We start from the raw sequence: 22,733 nt of genomic DNA, 5'->3' as shown, positions 1-22,733 counted from the left end.
AGGTCAGCAGTATTTCCATAATACTTGCTATGGCACAGAAAAGAAGTCTTGAGTGTGCTAATACTTAGGCTGCTAGAAAGAGAGCCGTATGTGAGGCACAGGCTAACTTGGGAGAGTTAGAGCCTGGATTCAGTCTCTGCTTTCTGCTCAACACTTCTAAAATGCTTTCTGCTTCCATGCCAGCTGTTTTCACAGCAGAAACAAGGGTCTCTGAACAAGTGGCCACAGCATTACAAGTCACCCAGTGGTGCCCGTGCTTCTCCACGGAGGTGCTGGACAACTTCATTCAGCAAGTGACTACAGGGGGTGGTGGCTGAAGTGTTCGTTCAGCAAACTGCTGGAAAGGGCTTCGGTATCAGTGGGGGCTCTCCACACCTTGTCTGTGATATGCACAGCCTCAGTCTCCCTGCGCCTGGCTGCGCTATCAAGAAGGCTGTGCCTTTGTTGCCATACATAGGTTCTTTACACAGAAGTGTAGCTTGAGTGAAAAGTACAAAAGACAATGGTGTGAAACAAATGAACCTATTTGAAAAATGTAAGATGGCTGATAGCCTAGGTAGCTGCACATGAAATGTAGCCAGAAGTCAGAATCTTATGGCGAAAGAACAGTCTTACGGGCTGTGTATTAGAACTGCTTAGTTTTAGGTTTTCTTAAGGCACAACCAAAGTTCTTTAGATTTATTTTGGCAAGTGCTTTTCTTGCTGGAGGATCATAAAAGTAGGCAGAAGTTTATGCCTAATGGTGTGTTGGCATGCTTTGGTAAGGAAAATAGTGCTTGGACTAAAACTAAGGCCAGAAGGTGAAGAAGAACAACAAAATCCGTACTGGTTTTAAATTTGTACAAAGGCGACTTACTGGATACTGGAAAAATGACAGGAGTGTTTTTATACCTTTGCAGAAGAAAAAAATGATTTTCCTTTTGAAGCTGTAGCTTCAGGATTTAATCTGGGTCAATGTCACCACGCGGTAAAAACAATCTGGGTTTTATAATAAAGTCGCAAAAATGCCAAGTGGTACAGAGCTACCAATACGGTGATACCTCAGGCAAAGGGGTCAAATAAGGTTTTACTCCAGATTGGTGTTATGTTTGTGAAATGTAATTCAATTTGCTATACATTTGAACCCAAATCAGAACTAGCTGCTTTGTGATGATATTTCACTGCCATTTTTTAGTATTTTAATTTTGGGGAGTTCGTTCAAGTAAGTGAGAGCCATTCTCAACTCTTGTATCTATTTCCTTCAACAAATGAAGGGGCAGGCATTCTAATAAGCTTTATGTAAATAGGATCCTGATCCTTTTAGCTCTAGTTAACCTGATACATTTCCCTGGGCATAACCAAGGCCCCTCTGAAAACTGGAAAACATGGCATAGTTTAAAAAGAGTGTAACAAACAACATTCACTGGTAACTTCAAACACATTCTGTCAAGAGGGTGGAATATTGGCAGGCCAGACCACCAATCATGTTTGCCTAGCCATAAAACCAGTGACAACTTAAAGATCTGCGTAGATCAAACAAAACAGAGAAACCACCTTTAACTAACAGCCTGGAGGCACAACATCCCACAGGTGTCCTAGTGGTCTTCGCAAACTCTACAAGGTGACCCACTCAACTCTGATTGGCGGTGGCCACACACAGACACCCCAGAACCCACTGCAAATCTGGGGTATGGCAAGTAGGGAACCGAGTGGCCAGTTGGAGCTTGCTTATGACATGCTGACTAGCACAAGGGCAGACCGTGAGGAACTACCAGAATCCCACAGATAGCTCTTTTTCACCTTGGAAAACCATTCATGAGGTTACTACGACAAGAACACAAATCAAGGTTGACACGGCCGGCTCCACAGCTGGCCATCTGGGTATGGGGTTTTGCCAATACTTAGCTGCATGTTTTGATCGTTTAATCAAATATTAAGCAAAGTATAATTTACATGCAACCCTTGTCAAAAAAGGGAAAAAGGTTAAATTTCCTATGATCAGCACAAACTGTTAACCTGTTAAGAAAAGCCTCATTTTTCCAGCATTCAACTATATATACACACGTCATGTCTGTTTCTTTTTAAACATCTTAGGGTGAGGGTGAGGAGGAGAAGGGACAAATGAGATAAAGACGCGAGCTCAACATCCAACAAGACTATTCCTTATTCTCTGTGTGACTGGCAGCATTAGTTAGAAAGTCACTCCTTTGCTGTGATGGTCATGATATATTTGGACGTGTAGATCTTTAAGGATTTCCTTATTCATTTGGCCAGGCCTGTGGTAGATGCTTTTTTTGTTTTCCTGGAATAATTCATCAGTGCTTCCTGAGAGGCTCGAACAGGATCACTGGCCAGATTCCGAAGAGAAACTGTTTGGAAACAAGTTAGCACAAAATGAAAGAAAGTAACTGTTCCATGTTACCCCTGAAAAAAGAACCTATGTGCTAATACTACAGTGCTTCAGTGTTTCATAGGTTTGCTACCAACTGTCCTGAGTAGCCTGAGTTCAGCATATTCTTTTCCCAGTTGCACCAGATCTCAGAAATGATTTTTATTTAACTTATTTAATGGCTGAAGTTTCTACTTTGTCAGGCATGGAGCAGGGCACTGAAATCATCTCAGATCTTTAAAACACTCTGTAATGTAGCTATTAACAGCTCCATTTTATTGTTGAAAAAAACTAAGGCTTAGAGAGAACAGACGTGCCCAAGGTCATAGAGCAGTACGTGGAAGACCTAAGATTCAAGGGCATCTGGTTCCAAAGCCTGTACTCTCTCTACTACCTTTCCACCCACTCGCTTCTCCCATCTCTGTCCCATCCTCCCAATACCCTCCCCTGCCCCAACATGCATGTACGCATGCACACACACTCCTAGGAAGGGAGCATACCTTCACTTTTGGCCTGTATTTCAGGTAAAGAGTTCTTGTATACAAACTGAAAGAAAAGGGGAGGGGGAAAAGCTCTTCAGATTAATTTTTAATTCATGCAAACTGGCTTACTGACAAATTTAACCATAGTGCCTCTGTACATACAAAGAAAAAGCAACATTGGTAGATTCTTTGTTCATTTAGCAACCATTTTTTCGAGCACCTACTCTATGCAGAACACTTGGCAAGATACTAAGGAAGACAGGGAAATGATCACTCTCAGACTGTGACCTCAAGATGTTTGTAGTTTAGCAGGGAGCATTCAGCTCATGCTTGATGATTCATATAATTGCCAGCTTCATCTCTGAAGATATAGGGTAGCCAGGATTAAAGGAGAGTATTCTTAGAATATTTTGGAAGTGGTTATATCAGCTCTAAGAGGATTACAATACAGGTATGAAATAATCAGGAAGGTAACAGAAAGCCTTCCTCATAGTAGCCTTTAAAATAAGTAACATCTGGGGGTGCCTGTGTGGCTCAGTCAGTTAAGCATTGGACATCAGCTCAGGTCATGATCTTGCAGTCCATGAGTTCGAGCCCCATGTTGGACTCTGTGCTGTCATTTCAGAGCCTGGAGCCTGCTTCGGATTCTGTGTCTCTCTCTCTGTCCCTCCCCAGCTCATGCTCTGTCTCTCGCAAAAATAAATAAACATTAAAAATTTTTTTTGAAATATCTAAAATAAGTAACAGCTGAAAATGAGATTGGATTTTTTTTTTTTAATTTTAAATTTTTGTAGAGAGAGCATGAGTGGGGAGAGGGTCAAAGGAGGAGAGAGAGAATCTTAAGCAGGGTCCATGCTCAGTGTGGAGCCCAATGCGGAACTTAATCCCACAACCCTGGGATCATGACCTGCGCCGAAATCAAGAGTGGTTGTGCTCAACGGACTGAGCCACACCGGTGCCCCAAGAAGTTTGGATATTTAAGCCTCAGTTATGGAAATTTTGATTCTATGGCTATGTCATTGAATGAAGCATGCAAATAATATTTCAGAGGGATGATTTGAGAATGTAATAATATAACACATGTGCCCTTTAAGACTACTGTACACGTGTTTATTTCAAAGAGTTGACACAGTGAAGTAAAAATATCTGAGCTCAAATCATTGCTCCATCACTTTATAACTGTGTAACAATGTTGAGCCACGTTATTTACTTGCTGTATACAGTCTTGGGGCACCTGGGTGGCTCAGCTGGTCAAGTGTCTGACTTCGGCTCAGGTGATGATCTCATGGCTCCGTGAGTTCGAGCCCCGCGTCGGGCTCTGTGCTGACAGCTCAGAGCCTGGAGCCTGCTTCAGATTCTGTGTCTCCCTCTCTCCCTCTCTCCCCTTCCTCTGCCTGTGCGCGCGCTCTCTCTCTCTCTCTCTCAAAAATAAATATCCAAACTTATTTTTAGTTATTTAGGATGAAATATGTCTAAAACATATTCTATCTTCCCTGCCTCTTTAAAAAAAAAAAATCAAAGTAGGGATGCCTGGGTGGCTCAGTTGGTTAAACATCCAACTCTTGATTTCGGCTCAGGTCATGATCTCTTGGTTTGTGAGTTCGAGCTCCGCATTGGGCTCTACACTGACAGCATGGAGCCTGCTTAAAATTCTTTCTCTCTCCCTCTCTCTGCCCCTGCCCTCCCCTGCTCTCTCTCTCTCTCTCAAAATAAATAAATAAACGTAAAAAAAAGTCAAAGTAAAACATTTTAACATTAATGTAAAACAAAACAAAAAAAAAGTCAAAACCTGCCACCAAATACAGTCAAAATGCTTACTTTTTTTCTGTATTTACTTTAACCTTTGTCCCCACACAAATTAACTTTTACACAGGGTTAATAATTACCTATATATGATTTTAGTTTGTTTCACTTAAAAATCCAAGTAATCCTAATATCTTTCTATGTTGCTATAGAATTTTCATATTTATAATTAAAAAAAATTTTTTTTAACGTTTATTTATTTTTGAGACAGAGAGAGACAGAGCATGAACGGGGGAGGGTCAGAGAGAGAGAGACAGAATCCGAAACAGGCTCCAGGCTCTGAGCTGTCAGCACAGAGCCCAACGTGGGGCTCAAACTCACGGGCTGTGAGATCATGACCTGAGCCGAAGTCGGCCGCTTAACCAACTGAGCCACCCAGGCGCCCCTCATATTTATAATTTTAAATAGCTGAATAAAAGATATACTATAATTTACTTTAAAATTCTACCTTATTGGATAGTGTGTTTTATTTTTCTTCTACTATTATTGTTGCTTTGCTAATTAAGTAACACTGTGATAAACATATTTGGGTTTACACACACATTTTCATTTTTCTGGGTTATTTCTTTAGGATAAGTTCTAAGGAATAGAATACCTGGGATAAAAAATATAATACAAATATTTTATTTTCACAAACACATACAGTGTTGAATTCCTTTCCAAATGGGTTACATCAGTTTACACTGACAAGTAATACATGATCATGCCATTTCACTGCAACTAAAGAATACAGAAGGGAATTTCAAAATACTATAGAGCTCACTTAATAGATATAAAAAATATCTTAATTGTTGGGGTGCCCGGGTGGCTCAGTCGGTTAAGCGTCCGACTTCAGCTCAGGTCATGATCTCACGGGTCATGAGTTTGAGCCCTGCGCTGGGGTCTGTGCTGACAGCTCAGAGTCTGGAGCCTATTTTGGATTCTGTGTCTCCCTCTCTCTCTGCCCCTCCCCTGCTCACATTCTGTCTGTCTCTTTCGTCTCTTTCTCTCTCAAATATACAATAAACATTATATATATATATATATATATATATATATACACACACACACACACACACACACACATATATATATACACACACATATATATGCATATATATGTATATATATATATCATTGCTTTATTTTTAAATTATTATTTTTTCTTTTAAAAAACTTTTTAATGTTTATTTATTTTTGAGAGAGACTGTGCACAAGGTTGGGGGGGGGGGGGGGGCAGAGAGAGAGGGGGACACAGAATCCTAAGCAGGCTCCGGGCTCTGAGCTGTCGGCATAGAGCCTGATGTGGGGCTTGAACTCACGATCTGTGAGATCATGACCTGAGCTGAAGTCGGATGCTTAACCAACAGAGCCACCTGGGCACCACTAAATGATTGTTTTAAAAAGGTAATACAATCATTTGGTGAAAAATCTGAACAGTACTAAAGAGTAAACAGGAAAAAGAGGGTCTGTCTCCTAGCTGTGACCTGCAGCCCAGAGATAACTGCTGGTACCTACTGGTTAACATACCCTTACAAAGACAGTAAGCATTTATAAGCATATATGTATATTTAGTCCATATATGTATTTTTATTCACAAAAATGGATAACCTACTGTTTTAGAAGGCATTTTTTTGATTACCAGTTAGATGATCAGTTTTCTCTTGGCTTATTTATACTACAAATATCTCAAAACAAAACAAAACCATGATCTGGAGGCCTTCCTCTTTTTTAATTTTTTAAATTTAAAAATAGCTTCAAACATCTAGGAAAGTTGCAAGATTGGTCTGAAGAATTCCTGTATCCCCTTCTCCCAGATGACCCAATTGCTATCATTTAACCACATTTGTTTTACACACACACACAAATGCACCTATGATCAAGTGTATAAACATATCCTATAGAGTCACTGTATGACATGATGCCCATCACCTAAATATTCTGATGTGTACACCATAAAACAAGGACGGTCTCCTAAATTACAATACAACCCTTCCAGTCAGGAAATTAACATTAATACAAGGCTAACATCCAACTCAAGAATTCATTCCAATTTTGCTGATTGTCCCAATAATTTCTTTCTTCCTTTCTGATCCAGGTTGCTATACACAAACAGGAATTGCATTTAGTTTTCATGTCTTAAAAATCTTTTTATAGCTAGAACAGTTCTTCAGTCTTTCTTTGTCTCACAAACTTGACAGTCCTCACAAAGTATAAGACTTTCATTCTGTAGAAGGACCTGCATCATAGGCCCAGCAATATTTCCTCATACCCAGACCCAAGCCAGGGTTTTTTGGCAGGAACACTACAGAAATGATCTGAGCTCATTTCAGGGCCTTGTATCAGGAGACACACTCTAATGACTTGCTCCATCATGGGTGATGTTAACTTAAATGCATGGTCAAGGTGGCTGCTACCAATTTTCTTCACTGTAAAGTAACCATTTTCCCCTTTGTATTAGTATTTCACGGGGAGATATTCTAAATTACACAAATATGTGTTCCTCATCCTACTCCCACTTGTCAGCCAGAGCATCCATTGATAACTTATACCTATCAACTATCCCTAAGATAGTTGCCAAATGGTGATCGTTCGTGTCTGTTGTTCCTTCTACATTTGTTAGTTAGCATTTTTTTGTAAAGAAGAGCTTTCCCTTCTCGTTCATTCATATTCGTATGTACTCACAGGTTCTCATTTTATTCGGTGGGTGTAACTTGAAACTCTTGCTATTTAATTTTAACATTCAAACTAACTCAGGTTTAACAGGCCAAAGCTTGCTTGCCTTTCGGCCTTCACAGGGTTCACAGAGCTAGGCAATGCATGTATGTGTAAACATATGTATACATATATATTTATGATCTATACAACACATACACATCCAACTTGTTCCATATCTGTGTGAACATGTGTGTGTCACATACTCCTGAGTTCATACTAATACTTTTAATTCCAATCTAACCCCCTCAAGGCTCTTTCTAGCTTTCCCTCTTTCAGTATTTGTAAATCCCTTCTGAGAGAGTGGAGAAATCAGGCTTTTGTTATCCTCAATATATTTACTTCATGTTTAATTAATTGATTTACTTGTCCAGTGTAACCCATTTCCTAACTCCAGCCTCCCCTCATCACTCTGCTTCCTTGCCCCACACAGCTGCCACTTCCCCGTCACCACCATGTTTTCTTGGAAGCTCAGCAGGCTGCTACAACTGACCCCTTTTCCTCATTCCTCATTCCTCATTTCCTCATTTCCTCATTCCTCATTCCTCGGACACTGAATGCTGCCATCTCTGCACAGCACTTCTTCCCCCTCATTACCCTGGTTTTCCATACCAGGAGTAGAGAAGGAGAAAGTGAAAGGGAGGTGGAAAGGGGAAGGTGTAAAAGGAAAAAACAATATGATAAGTACGCTTTCACCTCCTCTTGAGTATTTATTATAGAAATTTACTACTGTACTATATTACACCGCAGTAATGTCCTTGGGTAGTCCCAAGGGCAGTGTTAAGGTGCTAAGTTTTAATTCTCAGGCTCATTCTACAGTTATTCTTGTTTCTCTTTTTCTAGCACCTATCCATTTACCATACATTTCCTATCCCTTCCATTTTAAATTGAATATTTTTAATGTGCTACGGGCTGAGAATCCAAATAATCAATGTAGTAACAAGTGGCAAAATGTAAAATAAGTATACTTACGGCCAAAGTTTAAGAGCTCTTCCATGATTAATAACCTTGAGCTCTTCACAGCATTAATTCAATGATTCTTATTTAGCTGCCCAGAAGTTCCTTTTCTATAATTCACAGGTAGTTACGTTAAAAAAACATTTTTTTAATGTTTGTTTTTGAGAGAGAGAGAGAGACAGCAAGCATGTGCATGTGTGTGTGAGCGGGGGAGGGGCAGAGAGAGGGAGACATAGAATTGAAAGCAGGCTCCAAGCTCTGAGCTGCCAGCACAGAGCCCGACACGGGGGTTGAACTCATGGACCACGAGACCATGACCTGAGCAGAAGTCAGATGCTTAACTGACTAAGCCACCTAGGTGGATATTACTAGTAGTTATATTTTAGATAATTCAGGATACCTAAATAACATAGTCTGGCCCCCAGTAAAGAGACCAATAGTCTAAACATAGTCTGACCCCCAGTAAAGAGACCAATAGGTATACACTCATTCATTCAATTATTTAACAATATATACTGAGTGCTTGCTATCTGAAAGGTATTGTTCTAAGCATTTGAGAGGGTAGCAGTGAGTAAGATAAAGTCTCTGCTCTCAAGGAACTTAACGTCTAGCTGGGGGAGGCAAACAAGTAAATATATATAACTGCTTATAAATGCTTGAAGAACAATGAGGCCTGGTAAGGGGAGACAGAGTGATATGGAGGTATTATTTGAATAGGGTGATTAGAGAGAATTTTAACTTCATTTTTGTTATAAATGATTGACCTCCGACAATCATTTGATAGGGGAGCAGGGGAAGAGAAATGGCAACCAACTTATTTCAGGGAAGGAGACAAATTAAGCTGGGGACTTCTGATACTCATACTTTCCCAGGCTCCTACTCAGGGGATCTGGCTGCTTTTTCCCCTCTAAGTTTGTTCTCTATGAACAAAGATATGTTGATCGACATGAAATGGAAATGTTTATATCCTACTTGCTCTAAAATGTAGATCATATGTCAAGGTGATAGTACAACTATCTCACTTTTAAGGATAAGAAAACTTGGAGCGCCTGGGTGGCTCAGTTGGTTAAGCGTCTGACTCTTCATTTTGGCTCAGGTCATGACCTCATGGTTCATGAGATCCGGCCCTGCGTCAGGCTCTGTGTTGACAGTGTGGAGCCTGCGTGGGAGTCTCTTGACCCCACTCTCTGCTCCTTTCTCGCTTGCCCATGCGCCATGCTCTATCTCCCTCAAAATATGTAAATAAACATGAAAAAAAAAATTTAATTTAAGGATGAGAAAACTAAGCTTGAGAGAGAGGAAGGGACTTGCCTAAGGTCATCCAGTGGCAGAGGCAAAGCTGGAACATAAGTTCCTGATTTTGTCTTTTTATATCTACACCATTCTTTTTGAAGAGTAAGAGAATAAATACTTCAACACTATGCTAAAACAGTCTCTATTTCCTACCTGAAAAGGATGTGAAGATAAGAACCAAGGCCAGTTAAAATATGCCACCATGCATGAAACTGTGTGGCAACACTTATGATAGGTGGCATCTTCTTTCGAAAGTTCCTGTGAAAAGAGGAGGGAAGAAATCACCATGTTATTATCTTTTTTTTTTTTTTTAATAGTTAGCAACTAATGCTGACAGCCTATGAACATTTTGAAATATGACTCTCAAACATGGCAATTATTTAATTTCCTTAAGTCTGCTGTAGTCTGCCATATTGTTTTCCAAAGTGTGTTTTGAGGAACAGCATTCCTAGCAGAAGTTCCATGAAGAAATGATGCTGTGTTCAAAAAAAATGTGGGAAATGGTACATAGTTTATTGCCCTCTTGGAAACTGCAGTATATATTAACAGAATAAAGGCTTTGAGAAGTCCTATCATAACTGTAAGAGTTTATTTTCATTTTTTTTCAGGTAATGAACTAATGCACAGAACCCTTTCGTAATGTAGTATCTTACTAACATTTTATGAAACTAGTGTTTCCTGGAACACAATTTGGGAAACATTAGTCTACTTAGCTATTCAGTCAAGAAACCAGATACATGCTTTTCCTTGGCCTACATACAACCGTCATCTTAGATGAACACTGTACAGTCTATGAAGTGCTTTTGTAAATATTATTTCACTACTTAGGTGAGACATTGAGGTAGATATTCTTAGCTTTGCTTTACAGATGAGGAACTAAAATTCAGAGACCAAGTTGCCTAAATCACTCAGCCAAGTGGCACAGCTGAGTCTCAGATTCTAGATCTTTTGATTAAGTGTGTACCATATTAACATTCTCATTATTAGAAGGGAGAAAATCAATGTTAAACACCAAACTATTTTTCTAGATAGCCCATAAATTTTTGAGACAATTACCATCTCTAAGAACTTACTTTATTTCTTGGTGGCTTTCACCCAGAAGATGATGACTTATCTCAGCAGTGTAAATGCTCTAATAGGGCTTCTGATGTATATTACTGATTCAGAACTACTCACTCAGACCTTAGTTTTCTAAGCTAGGTATATTACTTGTTTATTTATATACATTTAAAATCTAAATTTACTTATTTAACTTTTTATTATTTTTATTATTTTATGGAAAATTTCAAACATGTGCAACAATAGGCAAAGTAATAATGTACCCATTATCCAGCTTCAATAATTGTAACTAACAGCCAATCATCTAAACTCTCATCTGCTTCTCCCCTTCTATATTTTGAAGCAAATCCCAGATATTGTATTTTAACTCTAAATATTTTACTATGTGTCTCTAAAAGATTAAAAGCTCTTTAAAACTTAACCATAATACTATTTTCACATATAAAATATTAACAATAATCTCTTAATATCACCAAATATTCAATTACTGATCAAACTTCCAATTGTCTTGTAAGTTTAGAATTTTTTTTTTTTTTTTTTTTTTTTTACAGTTTGTCTGCTTAAATCAAGATTCAAAACAAGTCAACCATTGTATTTGGTTGATACCGTAAATCTCTTAGGTCTCTTTTAATCTATATGTCTCTCCTCCCTTTTTTACCCCCTCTGCAACTGATGCTGCAGAAACCAGGTATTCATCCTATAGATTTCTCACAGTCTGAATTTTGCTAATTGCCTCTCCCTGGTGCTATTCAATATATGTGTTTATGCAAAACTTTAGGGCACAGAATTTTGAATTGGAAGGACCCGCTACTTTAAACCTATTTAACATGTTAACTTTATGGAAACTGAGGCCCAGAAATATAGTATCTTAATGACAGACTAGGATCCAGAGACCCAAAATTCAAACTTTAGTCAATACAAATAGCTGACAAGATGGTAAAAGGAATGCTTGCCTTAGAAAAGAACATTAAGTATATTAAGGTACAAAATTATACACATATATATCCCATGCTTCTTACAAATCATTCTTATTTCTTCAACACAGATTAGGCAGATTTCAAAGGCCTAATTAACATCTGATTAACTCTATAGCTCTGTGATGTGCACACAAAAAAATCCCTACAGATGTTACGAAATAGTCTTGGGTCCAAATTTTTAGGTTAATTAAAAAAGTGTTCTCAGAATTTAACTTTATTGTGCTGTACATACTTTTTAAATTCAACAATGGCAAAAATTCGCTTAGTGGCACTAATAATTCTATATGCCTATGAAATTCTCTGCTTATAGACTGTTTCTAAAAATATTTCTCAAAGATTGAAAAAGATGCACATCTTACCTCAGTGAATCACAAAATATGTTATCTATGTTCCATAACAGAAATCCCAATAAAAATATGCCCAAGGATGTATAACCTAGTCCTCTGAGCCATGGATAAACCCTGTGGGGAAAAAAAGGGAAAGCAAAATGAAATGTTGTCAACTCCTGTCATCATCAGAGCTTGAAGCCATCACTTTCACGAGAAGGAAAGGTTTTTTGTTTTTGGGGGGTTTTCTAATGTTTATTTTTGATAGTGAGAGAGCACAAGCGGGGGAGGGGCAGAGAGAGGGGGAGACGGAAGATCAGAAGCAGGCTCTGCGCTGACAGCAGCGAGCCCTATGTGGGGCTTGAACCCACGAACCATGAGATCATGACCTGAACCAAAGTTGGACACTCAACCAACTGAGCCACCTAGGTGCCCCGAGAAGGAAAGGTTTTTGTTAGTATTAAAAGCAAACCCATCTATTAAATTCTCTAATACATTTGCAGACTAGATTTAGCTATTAAAAAAATGAGAAAGAATGTGCCATTTGATTGCTATGTGCTTCAAGAAAGTAATCTGACGGACTGTATCAGTCCTCTGGAAGAGGCAGGGGGATGCTGGAACAGAATTAACGTTGGCTGAGTTACTTGCTATGTGTCAGGTAGGCACCATAGTAAATTAGATACACAAGCATATGAATAAAATCTTCAGATAAACCCTGTGAAGCAGGTATTATTCTTTGCACATCACTGATGAGAAAACTGAAGCTTGGTGAGTTACCCAAAACAAGAACAATAGCTTATATATTTTTTACAGCTTCAATGAGGTATCACTGGTTTACGTTAAACTGAATATATTTCAAGTGTACGTTTGATCAGTACATCTGTATATATCCATGAAAGTTACACTACAATCAAGATAATAAACATATCCACCATCTCCAAAAGCATAGTTTGCACATTTTAGAATGTTATGTAAAGGGAATAATACAGTAGATCTTCACTGTATGGCTTCTTTCACTTGGCATAATTATTTTGAAATTCATCCATGTTGTTATGTGTATCACTACTTCATTTCCTTTTATCGCTGAGTAGTATTCCATTGTATGGATAAGCCACAATTTGTTTGTCTGTCCGAATGTTGGTGGACATTTATGTTGTTTCCAGTTTTTTTCTATAATAAAATAGCTACGAACATTGACAAGTAAGTTTTTGTATGAACATATGTTTTCATTTCTCTTCGGTAAAAAGCTAGGAGAGGAACACCTGTACTGAATGGCAGGTGAATGTTATACTTTTTAAGACACTGTTAAACTGTTTTCCTAAGTGTGTATCATTTTACATTCCCACCAGCAGTGTATGTTTTTAGTTCTACATCCTCACCAACACTTGGTATAACATCGGTTTTTGTTTGTTTCCTTTTAGTTGTTCTTTGTAGGTGTTAGTGGTATCTCATCGTGGTTTTGATTTGCATTTCCCTAATGACTAATGTTATTGAACATCTTATATGCTATTTGCCATCCATATTATCTTCTTCAATACAGTGTTTGTTGAATCTTTGCCTATTTAAAAAAAATATTTGCTTTCTTGAGTTCTAAGAGTTCTTTTTTTAATTGCAACACTTCTTTATATATTCTAGACATTAAGTCCTTTGTTGGATATATGTATGTTGTATTTTCTCCAAGTTTGTGATTTGCCTTTCATTTTATTTTATTATTATTATTCTAAGTTTATTTATCTTGAGAGAGAGGGAGAGAGAGCGAGCAAATGTGCGCGCATAGGCAAGGGGCAGAGAAAGAGAGAGAGGGAGAGAGAGAATCCCAAGCAGGCTCCACCCTGTCAGCTCAGAGCCTGAAATGGGGCTCAAACTCACAAACCATGAGATCATGACCTGAGCAAAAATCAAGATTAAGATGTTTAACCGACTGAGCCACCCAGGCACCCCTGCCTCTCATTTTCTTAACAATGTCTTTTGAAGAATAAAAATTTGTTATTTTGATAAAGTTCAACTTACAAATTTTTTCATTATAGCTTTTTGTGTCCTATATAATAACTTCACCTAACCAAAGGCTGCAAAAACTTCTACACGTTCTTCTGGAAGTTTTATAATTTTAGCTTTAATATTTAGGGATATGATTCAATTCTAGAAATTTTTATAATGGCATGAGTTTAAATTCATTTATTTATTAAATGTTTATTTTTCAAAGAGAGAGAACACAAGCGGGGGGGGGGGGGGGGGGGGGGGGGGGGGGGGCAGAGAGTAAGAGAGAGGGAGACAGAATCTGAAGCAGGCTCCAGACTCTGAGCTGTCAGCACAGAGCCTGAGGTGGGGCTCAAACCTATGTACTGTGAGACCATGACCTGAGCCGAAGTAGGATGCTTACCCAACTGAGCCACCCAGGTGCCCTTAAGTTCACTTTTTAAAATGAGAATATACAGTTGTTTCAACACAATTTATTGAAAAGATTATCCTTTCTCCAAAAGAATTACCTTTGGATGTTTACTTAACATCAGGTCAGTATTGATGAGTGGTCTATATTTGGATGTTTTATTGATCTGTATTTTATTCTTATCACCAATACCACATTGTCTTGATTAGTGTAACACAGAGCAAATCAAGAAGTGTAAGTCCTCTAACTTTGTTCTTTTTTAAAACTGTTTTGGTTCTTCTAGATTCTTTGCATTCCCATGCAAATTTCAGAATCAGATTCTCAATTTTTACCAAAAATCCTGTAGAGATTTTGATTATGATTGATTAAACCTATAGATCAGCTGGGGAGAACAGACATCTTAATAATATTGAGTTTTCTAATCCATGAAAATGATGCATCTCTCCATTTATTTAGATCTTATTTAATTTCTCTCAGCAAAAAACTGTTCACTGTAGTTTCCCATACGCAGGTCTTGCATACTGTTGCTAAATTTAGTTCCTAAACATCTGATGCTTTTTGATGCTATTGGAAATTGTACTTTTGAAATTTCACTTCTCAATTGTTCCACTGCTAGTACATAGAAATATGATTTTTGAATATTCATCTGAATTTCATGACCTTGTTGAATTCCAACTTACTGCTTCCAGTTTTTTGGTACGTGTCCTATGACATTTTCTGTACACGATCATGTCATTTGCAAATACTATGTTGGACAGGGCTTCAACCAGTAAAATGTTGAATAGAAGTGGTGATAATATATACTCCTGTTTTAGTCTTCATTTTGAAGAGAAATTTCTTTTAACATTTCATGCCTAAATGTGTTAGATGCTGTAGAGTTTACAGGTTAAGAAGTTCCCTTCTATTAGTCATTTATAAAGGGATTTATTTTGTTTTTAGATTGTAAATAGGTGTTGAATTTTATAGAATGCTTTTTCTAAATCTATTGCTATCTTCACATATTTTTCTCCTTTATTTTTTAATATGGTGAATGACAAGAATAGATTTTCTCAAATATTTTCTTATTTTAACTATAAGTATTTGTATATAAATCAATGAAAAAATAATTTAAAACCATCAGGAAAGCATAAACCTGGCTGTGCATGGAAAAAGTATTATTGTCATTGTTTGATGAACATCTCTGAGAAGATGACGTCTTCAGCTTTTCAAAGAGTTTATCATAACCCCATTTAGGGGAGGCAAGAATGAGTCCCAGTTAACAGGGTTCAACACAGTGAAGGCATCTGACAGCGTATCAGTGTGGGTAAGGAGCTGAGATGTGACAGAATATGACCAGTGGGAGTAGAGTACTCTCCATTTTCTCCTTCTAAGCTTACTTACCAGGGCCAATCTTCAGCTCTCAGCAGTAGTTCAAAGCAAAATTCTTCTGTGGGGTGAAATGAACGTCTTTGGTTATCCAGGTAGCAGGGTACACAGGAGAGAGCAAGAATTTCATCAGCACATAGTCCCTATAAACTAAGTACAGATAAGATTCTGGGGACAAACTACTCATTATCATCAGGCACAAGAATGTATAATACAGAAGGCTCGCAACACATCTGTATCTGGAGTTACAGTGCTTCATTCTGGACTGCCTTCCTGACTAGCATATGGCTATCATCTAAGAAATCCCTTCCCTTCCTCTTCACCTTGGGAATTGCCTTTACCTCTCTCGATGCTGGATTTCCCATCTTGAATTTCATGTCTTCCTCCTTTTTGGTTTACTCTCTCACTTTGGTCAAATTCATCCTTCAGTAGGCTTCTGAGTAATCGTTTATAGGCTATTTCTTTTGAGAATTCAAATATAAGAAGATGTATTTTGTCATCACATTTCATTGGTAGTTTGGCTGACTACAAGATCCTAGGTTAGAATTCTGTAATTCCAGCTGCCACTTTTGTTTTGATGAGTCCTAAACCATTCTGATTCATGATCCTTTGTAAGTATTATACGCCTTCTAACTCTATAAATTTGTGGAATCTTCTTTGTCTTAGAATTCTGAAACTGGCATGGATTTATTTCCACCCATTGTGAACAGCCACTGGGTTTTTCCAATGCAATCATTCATGTCTTTCATGTATAGAATCTTTTCTTGAATAATTTTGGTGATGATTCCCTCCCTTCCATTTTATCTGCACTGTCCTCTCCCCTTTTTCTATGTTGGCCCTTCTATCCAGCCCAGTAATATTTCTACCGAATCTCTTCTCCATTTCTTTCTCATCAGCCTAATGGCACCCAGGTGTGTGTGTGTGTGTGTGTGTGTGTGTGTGTGTGTGTGTGTGTGTCTGTGTGTCCATCTGTCTTTGCTTCTGCCCTTTCTGCCAGGAAGCCCACAGACTTGAGGAAACACTTCACTGTTTCTCCACAGCAGTGGTGGTGATTGGGCCCAAGGGCCCTGAGATCTCATGCTGTCCTGTTTACTCTGGACCATACCATGGGTTTAGTAAGCCTTTCCTGTGGTAGATTCTTGCTGGTGGATGAGGGATGATGGACCATAATGCAGTCACAATGGAGAAGGAATTCCAGTAGCTTCTTTGACTGTATCTTTCAAACCATTCACTTCAGTTTATCATTGTACTATATTTTTAGTATCTTCTTTTGGGGCGGGGGGCAGATTCTTTGAATGTTCCTTTTTTATTGCATCCTACTCTTGAGTCATAGATGTAGTATATTTCTAGGAATATGAATAATGGTATTTGTTGTTTTGTTATTTTTGAAGTTTTCTTCTTCACGCATAAGTTGTTTTCTTCTAAGTTGCTTTTCTTTCCTTATTATTTGTTTTGACCTCTACGTTTCATATTGGTTGCATTTATCATATGTCTGGCACCGTCTCATTTTGAAGAATGGGAAACTAAAAAGGTGACCACAAGCTCTAAACATATGTTTGAGGCCCTTAGTCTAGTAACCTTCATTGTAGGGTTATTTTGCTGGACCAATTATTAGCGAACCCCCAATATCAGAATGTTTAGGTCTTTTAGGCTCCTCATATTCCCTAAAAGAAAATTCTTCCAATTTTCTGCTTAGAGGTTTTTACATACAACATTCAGATTGCATAAGGTCACCCGATTTCCCTGATTTCACCATGGTATTCACATGCTCAATTGTGTCTGCAAAACCCAATCTAGAGATATTGTTCACCCTTCCCAGAGAATAAACCTATAGGCTTCTGCAATTGTTCAGCGGTATGGAGTAGGTGAGGGGATGTAAGCATTTCACAGCTTCTTAAAGCCTTAACCAGTCTTCTTTATTTTAGACATCTCTTCTAGCTCCTTTTCCAAACTGTCTGTTGCTGCTAATGTTTGATATTTTAGAAAATTCTGGTGTAAACTGGAGGTTCTTTAAAATTCAGCTTTCGTGGGTTACTTAAGGCAGTTAGCAGTAATCCATCTACTTTCCAGCTTCTAAAATTTTATTAAGTCTTCTTGTGGATTTATGCTTTATAAATAAATTCCTTCGTTAGAGTCTTAGCAGGGTTTCAGAAGGGAGCAAAATTAAATTGAAGACGTTAATCTTTAATATTATATCTGTTTCCTTTTCATTATTTAAAAATTTTTTATGTTTCTTTTTTATTTTTGAGAGAGAGAGAGACAGAGTGAGCATGCCAGGGAGGGGTCAGAGAGGGAGACACAGAATCCGAAGCAGGCTCCAGGCTCTGAGCTGTCAGCACAGAGCCCAACGTGGTGCTCGGACACATGAACTGCAAGATCATGACCTGAGCTGAAGTCGGATGCTTAACTGATTAAGCCACCCAGGCACTCCTCTTTTCATTAGTTTCTGCCCTTCATTAGTCCCATTTTTCATTTCTATGTGGATTGATTCTATTGATCCACTTTCTAATTATTGAAGTTGTATGCTTAGTTCATTATTCTTCAGCCTATTTCATCTAAGGCTATGCATTTCCCTCTAAGAACCACTTTAGCTATATCTTACTTTGATTTGTAGTACTTTCACTGTGATTACTTTATATGAACTACGATATTTCTACTATGATTTCTATTTTTTACTTGTATTTACAAATGTGGTTTTAAATTTACAAATATATGGGCTATTTGGCTAATCCTGTCTGTACTATAGTTGGAGAACATGTTATATATGGTAATAATTCTTTAAAGTTTGTTGAACCTTGCTTTAAAACTAGTGTCTGGTAGATTTAATAACCACTCCGTGCATGCTTGAGAAGACCAAGCACTCTCTAACTGTTAAACATATTAAACCAACTTGTTATTGTATTACTCAAATTTTGTCTATATCCTTTTTAATAGAGCTACTGTGTTAAAATAACTCAGCATGATGGAACACTGATACATTTTTCTTTGTAATTCTGTCAATCTTTGCTTAAAATTTTCCATAGAAGAGTTAGAACTGCCTTTTTTTTTTTTTTCTGGTAAGGTGAATCTTTTAATAACAATGTAGCAAACACATTTGTTTTAAATAATGCCTTAATTTTTTTTGTTATTAAAATGGCTAGTCCAACTTTCTTTTAGTCAGTATTTGTGTGGCACATATTGTTTTTATATCCCTTTCTTTTAAAATTAGTATTTATGTGGGTTTTTTTTTTTTAAGATTAAACAGGTAGGTTTTACTATCAAATGTAAATTCTACAAAAACTCAGTAGTATTGTAGTAAGGATGACTGCTTTCATCTTAAAGTCTTTCAGAGCTTTGGGCAGACAGAATCTTAAAGCATCAGGTATAAGCAATTCTTTTTCTGATCTTAAGTGCCAGTTGTCACCAATTTTCACACAAAACGGTTTTTTGTTTTTTTCTTTTTTCCTACTGCAGTTGAAGGGCCATTGCTGGTCAGGTGAAGAGGGAATGTGTGGCTGTCCATTCACGGTATTAGTCAAAGTAATTAAAGACAGTGGCCACACAAGTCTGCACGTCACTGTATCCAAGCCAAGGACAACAGGAGTAACTTAAAGAAGACGTGTGCACTTAATCAAATCCTGTTTTCCTCTTTGGAGTTACATGAGGTAGCAGTACTAGCTGGCTAGTGTCTAATGTTGCACTTTTGTAGCATAAACACAGCTAAGCGGATAGTGCTAAAGACTGACAGCATCAGTACCAGCTCTAACCGCTTCAGCGTTTACCTGTCAGTCCAGCATGCTGACTCTAATACTATGCTTTTAAGAGTTTTAATCACTTGACAGTTAAGGCATGAGAGAAAGGGTTAAGGCTACTTCTTAATAGATACAAACATTCACTCCAGTTAGTATATTACTTTCTAGAACATACTGTTGAAAAATTCTCATTTTGTGACACTAAAAACTATGGGATGTCTTTTATTAAAGTCAAAACTATCAGTAATGGGAGAAGTATAATATGAAATAAGACATATGAAGCTACAGTGTCCAGTTACAGTTTAAACTAGAAATTACTAACCACACATAGCTGCTTCTTTTTTGGTTTTACATTTTGGCCCCTAGTTCATTCTTATTTAGAACTGGTACCTGCTGAGAAAGAGCTGCAATTTTTTTTTTTTAAGTTTACTTATTTATTTTGAGAGAGAGAGAGAGAGAGGGAGGGAGGGAGAGAGAGAGAGAGAGAGAGAGAGAGAGAGTGAGAACATGTGGAGGAGGAACAGAGAGAGGGAGAGAGAATCTCAAGCAGGCTCCATGCTGTCAGTGTGGAGCCTGACTAAGGGCTTGAACTCCTAAACCGTGAGGTCATGACCTGAGCCGAAACCAAGAGTCAGATGCTTAACCGAGTGAGCCACCCAGGAGCCCCAAGAGATGCAACTTTTAAGCTATGTATTTTTTGTGGTGGCTGTGCCACGTACTGTGTATTTATGTTTTAATCATGCTTCTCATGAGTAGCACATAGCTGGATTTCTTTCCCCTGCTTGAGTCTTTTTCGTTGCTTAACTTTGTCCATTTATATTGACTGATAAGTGACTGATAAATCACTGATAAGTGACTACTGATATATTTTGAATTTTTTCTACCCTTTATTTTCTGCTTTGTATTTGTTCTGACTCCTCCCTGCTTCCATTTTTACCCTTCTTTTCCTGATTTTTTTTGGATTCAGTTTATATCACTCCATTTACTCCCTCATGTTCTCAAAAGTCACTATAAAATCACTATTTTTAGTGATTAAATTTTTTAGATTAAATATTTTTAGACTAAAATCACTGTTTCTAATGTTTACCAAAAATGCACATGTAAAATCTAAAATTAATCACTGTATGTACCTTCTTCCCAAGTAAAAAAGACCTTAGCAACTATGTAACTAAGATTATCCTCAATCTCATGTTATTTGGTCCACCACTTATTTTCATTTAAAAATCTCTCAATTAGATATTAAAGAGTCACAATATTTTGTTCAGATAATCCCACAGGTTTATCACTTTTTCTCCAACAGCTAAAGAGATTCTTACAGGGGAACATCTTTCAGTGAGATATAGTGGTAAACTTTCTCCATTTTTGTTTGTTTCAAAATGTCTTTATGTTACCTCTGTTTTTGAAAGATATCTGCATATATAATTCGAAGCTGATAGTTAATTTCTCTTAGCACTTTGAAGATAATAGTCTGTGTTTGGCTTCCATTGTTTTGGCTGTTGGTAAGTCTGCTGACTATTCCTTTGTTAGTAATATGCCTTTTATCTCTGGATATGTTAAGATCTTTGTCTTTGGATTTCAGCAATTTTAGTATGGTTTTTCTATAGGCAACAATCAGGATTCAACTGCAGATACTATCTCTATTTAAAGCAGAAAAGAATTCTAAACTTTGAACACTACCACAGAATTATCTTGCCAAAGGAACTTTTTTTCTTTTTCACATTTAGGAAGCTAGAGAATTGGGAGGACTTTGCACCCAGCATCATACTGTAACCTTAGCTATAATTCATAGATCAGGAAGCTGTCATCATACCTGTTTCTAGGGCCATGATGCATACCCTTGATCCACAACAGTAAATGGATGCCTTACATACTACCACTTCTCTCCCGCACAAGTTAACTTGGTTTTGATTTCAATCTCATGTGAATACATGTGATTGGTAGAACCTGAATGTATCTGGAAACTTACCTGCAAAACAAATATGGGAAATATAACTTTTAGCTTTTCATTTATATTATAGGAATGAATTCTTGATGAAGGCTGGAATGATAGTGAATGAGCTAATCTACCACATCTGCCATACCTGAGAAACCTGAGTAAGATTTAATTTGTCCTGCTAGGGAATTATTGTCCTTGAAGCTAAGGAATCATGTCTTCTATCATTTCAAGAAAATATGCACCTACTATCTCTTTGAATATCTCTTCTGTTTCCATTTTTGCCATTTTTTCCCTTGGAACTACAAAAAGAAGTATTATTTCTTTGTAATGTTTTATTTCTTTAGACTTGTCTTCCAATTTAATTAATTCTCTCTTCATCTGTGTCTAATCTACTTTTACTTATCTGTTGAGTTTATTTCAGTATTTTTTTCAATGTTAGAAGTTCTTTAATTCTAGGGGTTCCTGGATGGCTTAGTTGGTTGAGCATCCAACTCTTGATTTCAGCTCAGGTCATGATCCCAGGGTCATGGGATGGAGCCCCACATTGGCCTCTGCACAGAGCATGGAGCCTACTTGGTATTCTCTTGCTCCCTCTCTCTGTGCCCCTCCCCTATGCATACACACACATGCTCTCTTTCTCAAAAACAAACAAACAAACATTTAAGAAAAAAGAAATTCTTTGATTCTTTTTCAAATCTGGAATTTCACTTTTGATAATCTCCTATTCCTTGGTCACATTTTCATTTTCTCCTTCATTTCATTAAATATTTTCTACATAGTTACTTTATATTTCAGTGTCTGATTTGGGAGGCTTATTTCTACTGATTTCTGTTTCTCCTGACTTTTGCTTATGGTAGCTTATTTCCTCTTCTGGTTTTGGAATTGATTGTGCACACTAGTTTGATCTCCATCCAATCTACAGAAATCTTCAAGGGCCTATATATGAAAGTACATTTTTTTAAAAGATGATTTACTTTTGGGGCGCCTGGGTGGCGCAGTCAGTTAAGCGTCCGACTTCAGCCAGGTCACGATCTCACGGTCCGTGAGTTCGAGCCCCGCGTCGGGCTCTGGGCTGATGGCTCGGAGCCTGGAGCCTGTTTCCGAGTCTGTGTCTCCCTCTCTCTCTGACCCTCCCCCGTTCATGCTCTGTCTCTCTCTGTCCCAAAAAAATAAATAAAAAACGTTGAAAAAAAAAATTAAAAAAAAAAAAAAAGATGATTTACTTTTGCTTCTCTCATACATACTGGGGCTCTAGGAATGCTGGACCAATTTAAGGTAATTTTACACCTTGAGGTTTCCCGACAATAAAGAAAATATGTATTTAAATCCCAAACCTGTGTGAAGGAAGAAGAGTGA

The 22,733-nt window shown here is 37.7% G+C and overlaps 1 protein-coding gene across 4 annotated transcripts in view; it reads right to left on the bottom strand.

The window, feature by feature from the left end:
* Nucleotides 1–639: 639 nt before the first annotated feature.
* The window catches only part of ACER3 (alkaline ceramidase 3), a 165,810-nt gene continuing 143,716 nt past the window's right edge, over nt 640–22,733 (bottom strand). For all 4 annotated transcript variants that reach the window (XM_049652605.1, XM_049652614.1, XM_049652609.1 and 1 more), the window contains 4 exons: nt 11,993–12,094; nt 9,751–9,855; nt 2,869–2,914; nt 640–2,348 (listed from right to left, as the gene is read on the bottom strand). In XM_049652605.1, the coding sequence (XP_049508562.1) occupies nt 2,295–2,348; nt 2,869–2,914; nt 9,751–9,855; nt 11,993–12,094 (307 nt within the window). In that variant the 3' untranslated portion in view covers nt 640–2,294. The remainder of the gene's footprint in view (nt 2,349–2,868; nt 2,915–9,750; nt 9,856–11,992; nt 12,095–22,733) is intronic.

This window comes from Panthera uncia, chromosome D1 (genome assembly GCF_023721935.1).
Source record: "Panthera uncia isolate 11264 chromosome D1, Puncia_PCG_1.0, whole genome shotgun sequence".
Classification (NCBI taxonomy): Eukaryota; Metazoa; Chordata; class Mammalia; order Carnivora; family Felidae; genus Panthera; species Panthera uncia.
This window is presented reverse-complemented; position numbering and strand designations above follow the sequence as displayed.